Source organism: Prionailurus viverrinus, chromosome B1, assembly GCF_022837055.1.
Source record: "Prionailurus viverrinus isolate Anna chromosome B1, UM_Priviv_1.0, whole genome shotgun sequence".
In the NCBI taxonomy this organism is placed as follows: Eukaryota; Metazoa; Chordata; class Mammalia; order Carnivora; family Felidae; genus Prionailurus; species Prionailurus viverrinus.
The window spans coordinates 49,622,497-49,632,204 of NC_062564.1; the positions used below are offsets into that span (position 1 = coordinate 49,622,497).

The following is a 9,708-nucleotide window of genomic DNA, read 5'->3' on the forward strand; positions in this document are numbered from 1 at the left end:
GTGGGTGCTTAGGAATTTGTCCATTTCTTCCAGGTTGTCCATTTTGTTGGCATATAATTTTTCATAGTATTCCCTGATAATTGCTTGTTTTTCTGAGGGGTTGGTTGTAATAATTCCATTTTCATTCGTGACTTTATTTGGGTCCTCTCCCTTTTCTTTTTGAGAAGCGTGGCTAGAGGTTTACCAGTTTTGTTCATTTTTTCAAAAAACCAACTCTTGGTTTCATTGATCTGCTCTACTGTTTTTTTAGATTCTATATTGTTTATTTCTGCTCTGATCTTTATTATAATTTCTCTTCTTCTGGGTTTGGGGTGTCTTTGCTGTTCTGCTTCTATTTCCTTTAGGTGTGCTGTTAGATTTTGTATTTGGGATTTTTCGTGTTTCTTGAGATAGGCCTGGATTGCAATGTATTTTCCTCTCAGGACTGCCTTTGCTGCATCCCAAAGCGTTTGGATTGTTGTATTTTCATTTTCATTTGTTTCCATATATTTTTAAATTTCTTCTCTAATTGCCTGGTTGGCCCATTCATTCTTTAGTAGGATGTTCTTTAACTTCCATGCTTTTGGAGGGTTTCCAGACTTTTTCCTGTGGTTGATTTCAAGTTTCATAGCATTGTGATCTGAAAATGTGCATGGTATGATCTCAATTCTTGTATACTTATGAAGGGCTGTTTTGTGACCCAGTGTGTGATCTATCTTGGAGAATGTTCCATGTGCACTCGAGAAGAAAGTATATTCCATTGCTTTGGGATGCAGAGTTCTAAATATATCTGTCAAGTCCATCTGATCCAATGTATCATTCAGGGCCCTTGTTTCTTTATTGATTCTCTGTCTAGATCATCTAGCCATTGCTGTAAGTGTAAGTGTAAGTGTAACTCCTCATCAGAGAAGTACAAATCAAAACCACACTGAGATATCACCTCACGCTGGTCAGAGTGGCCAAAATGAACAAATCAGGAGACTATAGATGCTGGAGAGGATGTGGAGAAACGGGAACCCTCTTGCACTGTTGATGGGAATGCAAACTGGTGCAGCCATTCTGGAAAACAGCATGGAGATTCCTCAAAAAATTAAAAATAGATCTACCCTATGACCCAGCATTAGCACTGCTAGGAATTGACCCAAGGGATACAGGAGTGCTGAAGCATAGGGGCACATGTGCCCCAATGTTTACAGCAGCACTTTTCAACAATAGCCAAATTATGGAAAGAGCCTAAATGTCCATCAACTGACGAATGGATAAAGAAGATGTGGTTTATATATACAATGGAATACTACTTGGCAAGGAGAAAGAATGAAATATAGCCTTTTGTAGCAACGTGGATGGAACTGGAGAGTATTATGCTAAGTGAGATAAGTCAGGCAGAGAAAGACAGATACTATATGTTTTTACTCATAGGTGGATCCTGAGAAACTTAAGACCAGAGGGAAGGGGGGAAAAAAGTTACGGAGAGGGAAGGAGGCAAACCATAAGAGACTCTTAAATACTGAGAACAAACTGAGGGTTGCTGGGGAGTGGGAGAGGGGAAAGTGGGTGATGGGCATTGAGAAGGGCACCTGTTGAGATGAGCACTGGGTGTTGTATGGAAATCAATTTGACAATAAATTATATGGAAAAAAAAAAAGTTCAGGGAAATTAAGTAACTGACCCAGGCCACAGACCTATAAAATGATGGGTCCAGGTCTTAAACCCAGATCAAACTGATCCAGAGCCCGTCCCCTCTTAACCACGCCAGTAGACACTACCTTATAAGCCATGCATTTATCCTCCTGTGAGCTCTCAGCATCTTCTGTGGGACAGTATTTTATTTAGAGGGATCACTTAGGATAGTGTTTCTCAAACTTAATATGTAGATCCCTTTTAAAAAAAGAAAGTTCATAGATCTTTAGTATTGCCTTAAATCAGCTAATGTTGCTTAAATGCATGCAAACTTAAAACAGGTATGAACTTCTGGTACTTACACTGTTCATACATGAAAGAAATATGCCAGTTAAACAAAACTTTAATAAAATGCAAATTAAGTAGCATTAATTTAATGTGACCAATATTCTGTTGAAATTGTCGCTCACGATGAGGGCGTGTTGCACTGACACTGAAGCACAGCTTCTTTTCGTTCGGTGCCCCTTCCCTCTCTAGGCTCTGTGGAGACCCCATTTTCCCCCGTCTCCCCTCTCTTTCACCTTCCGGGGAACTGTGATACTGTTTGGTTCCATTTAGAATGTGGACAGGTCACACTTAAATCCACCTCCTCCCATGGTGTGCCAACAGGACTGAAATACACAGGCTCTAAAATACAAAGTTTCTATAGTTTAATACAGCCTGTATTCAAAATGATAAAAATGTTCAAAACTTGTTAAAATGAGGTTCGATCTGGACTGGAATTTGGTCTGTGAATATGAGGGGGGTGGGGGTGGAGCTGAGAGAGGAGCATCTGCTGGCCTTTGAGGGTTTTTACAGGAGTTTACGCTTAATACTCTTCTTTCTTTCGTTTGCTGCTGCTTCACAGGGGTCGGCACCAGGAATTATTACAGAAAGATTGGCTACAGACTACAAGGGCCGTACATGGTAAAGACACTGAAATAATGGCCACACCGGCCCACCTTGATGCAGTGTCCTCCCTGGCAGAAAATAAAGATTCAAGATACCTTGACTACTCAGCAGACAGGCCGAGCAAAACAAATGGACCTACCCTGCCTCCCTGGCAAGGAGCTTCACCCTCATCCTGCAGCTGCAGAGACTGGAAACTGCGTTCAGGGCCAGGCCAGGCGCCTGCCAACCAAGCCCACCAAGCCCCTGGTGCCCAGAGCTGCTGCGTGTTCTTGAGTCATGTATCCAGTTTCTAAAGTCTGCATGAAGCCTGCAGTTGATCTACCATGACTCATGCACAGTGACGAAAGCAAATTAATCAACTCATTTGGACACCATAATTCATGAAGTAAAGCTAGCTATTGTCATTTGAGGAGTAAACTTGGGAGTAGGTTATCTATATACTGTAGGGACAAAAAGGCTGGAACATGAAAACTGTCAGGCTTTGATCTCTGGCCTTTATATACATTCCGGCACAAGAAAATGAGCTCTTGTTTTAATGGAAATAATTCTGATTCCCATGCTGATGTTTGAAATAACAGTGTGATGAGGAGAGACGAATTGAAGTTGTAGGTTTGTGTGTGAAGCTTGAAACCAGCCTTTCTCATGTGGGGGTCTCCCATCTACTCTGGGCCCTTACAAACATCCTTTATTTTGCACTTTTTCTTGTCTGTGCTCCCCCTACTCTAGACAACTGCAGAACAGCATGGGCAGCAGCATTTGGTTTCCCCTCTTGTGTGTCCTGAGCAGGCAGAGTCTGACATGCACATGCCTGAGCTTGTGTGGCCCTAAGTCAAGGTTCGCTTCCACAGAAGCAGTTTCCTACATTATGATTCTTTAAGAGGGACTTTGGCTTGTTTTAAATGAAAAAAGGTAAGAGTTCAACTCCTATCAAAGCAAAAAAGTGGAAAATCCACTTTCTGCATTTGGCCCAAATCCAAAAATAGGAAAAAGATTGGCTTTTTCAAAGGTTTGTATTCAGGAACTCCTCTTTGTAACTTCCAGGTAAGCTGCAGAAGAGACTCAGCCTGGAGAGGGCCAATTCTTAAGAGCATGGCTTAAACCTGTGCCCCCTGGCTTCTGTGGCATTTTACAAAGGTTTATTAAATGGAATTGATTCCCCTGAAAAATAAAATCTTCAACATATAGAGAAGACTCATGTAAGGTTTTTTCCCCTCTCCCTGTTACACATGTAGTGACATTTGCTATGAATTTGCTGGTTTGGGTTTCCAATCTGCGATGCTATTTATTTCCTCCTTTGTGCTGTTTGCCTTTTCATCCCACTGCCACAGGGCAGATGACACTGGCTCTCTTGGGGGCTTGTGGAGCTACAGAGGCTTTCCGGGAGTGTAGTCTAGGGGATTTAGCTACTTCTCAATTATCCTTGTTTCTCCTTTAAAAACAAAACTATCAAACTAACAGCACATGCGCCACACTAGCTGTTAGCACACACCACTGGGGATGACAGAATGGAGAGCGTGCTGACCCAGGCTCGCCTCTGTCTGCAGTGTGACCCTGGCTTACACAAGAGTTTCTGGGCCTCCATTTTCTCATCCTCAAGGTCCTATTTATCTAAATGGATCAAAATGTATAATGTACAAACAGATCCTTTGTAAAAATGTAAACTTATTCTAAAATGATAATTTAGAGCAAGATTTTAAAACAAATTGTCTAGGAACTTGCCCGTTTCCGAAAGTGGGTATCAGCCAATGTTCCATCTGGATTTTCATCTCGGGGCTCAGAAAAATACCTCTTTCCAGCACGTCCTCAGCCACCTTCAAATGAGTCTCCTAAGTTTGTGTGAAAGCTGCAGAACCTTCAAATCTGCACAGGGAGCGTTGGGGTGGCAGTTGGGGGCTCCTGCAAAACTCCTGCAGCCTCTCTGCCACTAGAAACTTCAACTGCTCTTCTGACTGCCAAGGGCTTTTCTAGGCATGTGTGTGGTGCTTGGCACAACCACGGCCTGGCCCCCCTCGGAGATACGTGCTCCCCAGTCCCATGGGCCAATTCCTAAGACGGATCAAGGAAGTGGGATCCTGCCAGCCTCAGCACGGAATCTTTAAAGCTGCAGCCTGTGGGGCGCCTGGGTGGCTCAGTTGAGCACCCGACTTCCACTCAGGTCACGATCTCACAGGCCACGAGTTCAAGCCCCACGTCGGGCTCTGTGCTGACAGCCCAGAGCCTGGAGCCTGCTTCAGGTTCTGTGTGTCCTTCTCTTTCTGCCCCTCCCTGCTCGTTCTCTCTCTCTCAAAAATAAAACATTAAAAGAAATTTAAAAAATAAAGCTGCAGCCTGTGTTACTGATCTATATTGAACGAGTCCCTAGCAGCCACCTCAAGCCCAAAGCTTTTGGTTCACCTTGTTCTATTACCTGGAGAGGTTTTTGTTTTAATTAAGCCATATCAAAAGCAGACTGAAATCTGAATAGAAAATGAAATTTTAAAAAAGGTCATCACCAAGTGAAGGGGCGTGGCAAAGATACAGTTTCTCAAACTTAGGAATGAATGAACACTCTTTAAAGGAAGGAAGAGTTCATTCATCTAAGTCGCAGGTTGCCAATCATCAAATCCATGCTTTGAGGGACAAGAGACTCGCTGAGACTCTAGAACAGCAAAAAACATTTTAAAACCTCACTGTGATTCTGGGGGCTTCCCGGAATGATGTGGACGGCCAGTCTCCCACATGTGTGCTGGTGGGCTGTGTCCACCTAGGGAGTCCCTCCAAGGGAGCTTAGCCGCCTTTCGGGGTGGGAAGCAGGGTGGTGCCACACTTGTAAACAGGAGAATTGTGCGTACCAGCAGTACATTTCTGTTTAATTCTGTGAAGGCAGTCCCAGAGACTAAGCTTACAAAGAAACTCATTTTAAAATCAAGTTCATGCCCTATCAGAAGTAGCAAACTGGCTGCTTTTTTATATCCAAATGTGCATGACACTTCTGTCTCTTCACAAGCCTAGAATACCCTTTTTGTCCACCTGGAAAACTTCAAGGGAAAGAACTAGCATCTGCTGAGCCCCACTGCACTGGGCTCCACCCCAGGCCCTTCCCATTCTTTACTAGAAAGTCCTTTTCTAAATGGGCAGAAAACATGAATAGACACTTCTCTAAAGAAGACATCCAGATGGCCAACAGGCACGTGAAAAGATGCTCAACGTCGCTCCTCATCAGGGAAATACAAATCAAAATCACACTCAGATATCACCTCACACCAGAGTGGCCAAAATGAACAAATCAGGAGACTATAGATGCTGGGGAGGATGTGGAGAAACGGGAACCCTCTTGCACTGTTGGCGGGAATGCAAATTGGTGCAGCCACTCTGGAAAACAGTGTGGAGCTTCCTCAAAAAATTAAAAATAGACCTACCCTATGACCCAGCAATAGCACTGCTAGGAATTTACCCAAGGGATACAGGAGTACTGATGCAGAGGGGCACTTGTACCCCAATGTTTATAGCAGCACTCTCAATAGCCAAATTATGGAAAGAGCCTAAATGTCCATCAACTGATGAATGGATAAAGAAATTGTGGTTTATATACACAATGGAGTACTACGTGGCAATGAGAAAGAATGAAATATGGCCCTTTGTAGCAACGTGGATGGAACTGGAGAGTGTTATGCTAAGTGAAATAAGCCATACAGAGAAAGACAGATACCATATGTTTACACTCTTAGGTGGATCCTGAGAAACTTAAACCCATGGGGGAGGGTAAGGGGGAAAAAAAAGGAGGTTAGAGTGGGAGAGAGCCAAAGCATAAGAGACTCTTAAAAACTGAGAACTGAGGGTTGATGGGGGTTGGGAGGGAGGGGAAGGTGGGTGATGGGTATTGAGGAGGGCACCTTTTGGGATGAGCACTGGGTGTTGTATAGAAACCAATTTGACAATAAACTTCATATATTGAAAAAAAAAAAAAAGTCCTCTTCTAACGGTGAATGTCAGACTCCCCCACGTGACCAATGAGGACTCGGGCAGGCATCTTCACCTCTGAGCCTCGAGTCAGACAGGACCGCCACATCACCCGGTTCCAGTCTGTGCCAGTCCTCAAGCGTCGGGGTCACATGCACTGTAATATGAAAGTGCCCCAATGACCAAGCACGGCAGCCCTGATCTTAGCTACTAAATGGATATAGGACTCGGGGCACCTAAGTGACTCAGTTGGTTGAGCATCTGACTCTTGATTTCGGCTCAGATCATGATCTCACGGTTCATAGGCTCGAGCCCCACCTAGGGCTCTGCACTGACAGCGCAAAGCCTGCTTAGGATTCTCTCTCTTCCTCTCTCTCTGCCCATCCCCCACTCATGCTCGCACACATGCTCTCTCTCTCAAAATAAACTTTAAAAAAATAAATACATAAATATATGAGTCAAACAGAAGTCAGTGACTCAGCCTTTCTCACTCCACTCTACCCAACATTTCCTGTTTTAAGGGGAAAAAAATTTCAGTCCTCTTCTGTTTAAACTGTTCAGCCTACAGGTTTTGAGCAACAAGCCTGTGGGCTTTCATAGTATCTCATCCTCACAACAAACAACCAGTGAGGAAAATCCTATTGTCCCAGTTTTTAAAATTGCACATAGTGGAAGTGAATGAGGTCAAGAGAGAATGCAAAGCAGAGTCTGCTTTTATTTAAATGAACATAGCTAAAATAAATAGATAAGCAAGCTTTTGGCTCCAAAAATTATATATTCTCATTATAACTAATTGAAATGAACCAATAAAGCACAAAGTCCCCTGAAATCCACCATCAGAGATAACCATGGTAAAATAAACACTGTGATGAACATCCTCCATCCACCTGCACGTGAGCACACATGTATCATCAGTTCCACACAAAATGTTCACACTATGCACGTTGCTTTGTAACCTTGGTAGCTTAACCAAATGTAAACATCTTCCTGTTAGATCCATTTAATCCTTCTTAATGGCTACCTATAATGAATAGAACTATAACTACTATTCTATTGTCTGCAGATGCCACAGTTTATGGAAGCAGGTCTTTCGTGTCTTCCGCTCTCTTATATTCTCATTGTCACAATAGCTAGAATCATGTATTAGGCAGGGGGGCTGCACACATAAGTTGATTCAACACTAAGATTTGCTCCTTTAAATTTTTTTTTCTACAAGCATTCATTCATCCATGGCAGGCTTCTTCTGCATCCACCCCCAAGTCTTTCAGTCCTTCATTCACAATGCACCTTGTAGGAACCGGGGAAGAAGCAAACCTGTCTGGCACTTGGCCTTTTTCATTCAGAAAGCAGCGGCAGGCCTGACTGTGAACAAGTCCCATGATAGAAAATGTCAAGCTGCCGGTTCACGGAAAGGCACTAGACCATGAACATGCTGTTATTGAGATTAGAAGTGACCGTACCTTATCTTTTCTCCCCTGATGGAAGTTACTGCCTTGAATCAGATTCCTTTGCCCGCTAAAGCCCTGCAGTGAAAGTTACGCTCTTATCTCAGGGCTGATCTTATCTGTGAGGTTAGCAGGCATGAGCACAAGATTACAGTTGCTGCTGTCCCAACCAGGGTAGGTGGAAAGGGCTCAGCACCTGAACCCCTAGGAAGAGCCAACCTGGCTTTTAGCTGCCTGGGTTTGAGGCTTGTTTCCACAGCATCTTGGACCACTGCATACTGGGGGTGCTAAAGCAGCAGGCAAAAGGATCCTTTACATCCATCTGAGGAAAAGGGAGGAAGGAATGCTGGGAAGGGGGCAAAGGGCAGAGAAAGGGAAGTAGTATCTGTTGAACAGATAGGCCTGGTGTTACCCTTCCAACAACCTCTGAGGAATTATGGCCTCCATTTTACAAAGTAGAAACCAAGGTCCCAAACAAGTCAACCAGGTCCACAAAACTAGGAAGTGAAGAGTTGAACATAAAGGCAACAAATTGGCATTCACAAACTTGCAAAGACTTAAGGACTCTAAATTTCTAAACAAAAGGGTTCAGGCTGGCAATTGGGTTAGAAAAGGGTTTTTTTTAAGCTACGTTTTCCTACAAGATACCATCTGCCCTCCACCCTACCTACCTCAAGCCACCTCTTAGCACAACTGCCAGTAAGCTCTTCCCTAAAAAACTACTTGATGAAGAAATGCAGCCAAGAGATACATCCAAATAAAGAACTTGGAACTAGGGGAGATATGGGAAGAAAGAACCAGCAGTAAGGAATCAATCTATTTAAATACAGAACTGAAACTAATCCCAGAAGTTACTGCTTTGGAAAAGAATGGAAGTTTCTGGGTTAAAATGGAGGACTGAATACACAGATCTAGTTTTGTTCCCACCCAAAGCTCACACAGACTAAATGAGATTTTTAAAAATTCATACAACAGGAAGAACAGAAGAGACGAAAGTGATAAGATTTTGGAAGCTATAAAGCAGATGGATAGTAGTAACTCACTTAGCAGTTGAAACTGAACAATGGAGAAAGTTCACAGCCAATAATACAGTTCATACCACAGAAACCAAAAGCCACAGGAACTGACAGCAGCAGGTGTTGGAGAGGAAGAGAAGAGGCCAAAATAAGGAGGACCGATGGAAATCAATTGGTATCAGGTAGGCCCCTGGGTCCCTGTACCTGCTCCCTGCATTAAGCAGATGCTCTGTTTCCCACCTCACGAATGGCCAGGAGGCTTATTTCTTGAAGAGGGTCAAACCGACGATCTTTGAATGACAGAACTCTAGGCAAAGTTGAAGTTGGGGTAATATAACCAAATACAGGATGATTAAGTCAACCCACGCACACCAAATAGTGAGTACTGAAACTCAGTTTTCAGAATGCTGGCAGCTGAAATGTTTCCCTACAGACTAGAAATTGAAAGACTCTTCTGGAGAATCTAACCAGCCCTAGAGGTAGGGCCTAAAAAAGAGACTGTCATTTGGAGTTCCTCAGGAAACAGCCCAGTTGGCCACTCCACAGCAAAATTGGTTAAGCCCCTGTGTCATGGACTGAATGTTTGTATCCCCCCTCCAAAATTCATATATTGAAGCCCAATGTAACTATATTTGGAGATAGACCCTTTGAATGAGGTAATTAAGGCAAAGTGAGGTCATAAGGGTGGAGCCTTGATCCAATAATATTAGTGTCCTTATAAGAAGAGACAACAGGGGAGAGTGACATCAACAAGATGG

The 9,708-nt window shown here is 43.4% G+C and overlaps 1 protein-coding gene across 3 annotated transcripts in view; it reads left to right on the top strand.

Moving 5' to 3' along the window:
- The window catches only part of ELP3 (elongator acetyltransferase complex subunit 3), a 100,051-nt gene extending 93,293 nt beyond the window's left edge, over positions 1 to 6,758 (top strand). For 2 of the 3 annotated variants that reach the window (XM_047857057.1, XM_047857058.1), the window contains exon 15: positions 2,507 to 3,734. In XM_047857057.1, coding sequence (XP_047713013.1) covers positions 2,507 to 2,583 — 77 coding nt within the window. In that variant the 3' untranslated portion in view covers positions 2,584 to 3,734. Of the gene's footprint in view, positions 1 to 2,506; positions 3,735 to 5,064; positions 5,070 to 6,747 lie in introns of those variants that run through there. The other variant, XR_007151744.1, reaches the window with a different exon arrangement.
- The last annotated feature ends 2,950 nt before the right edge of the window (positions 6,759 to 9,708 follow it).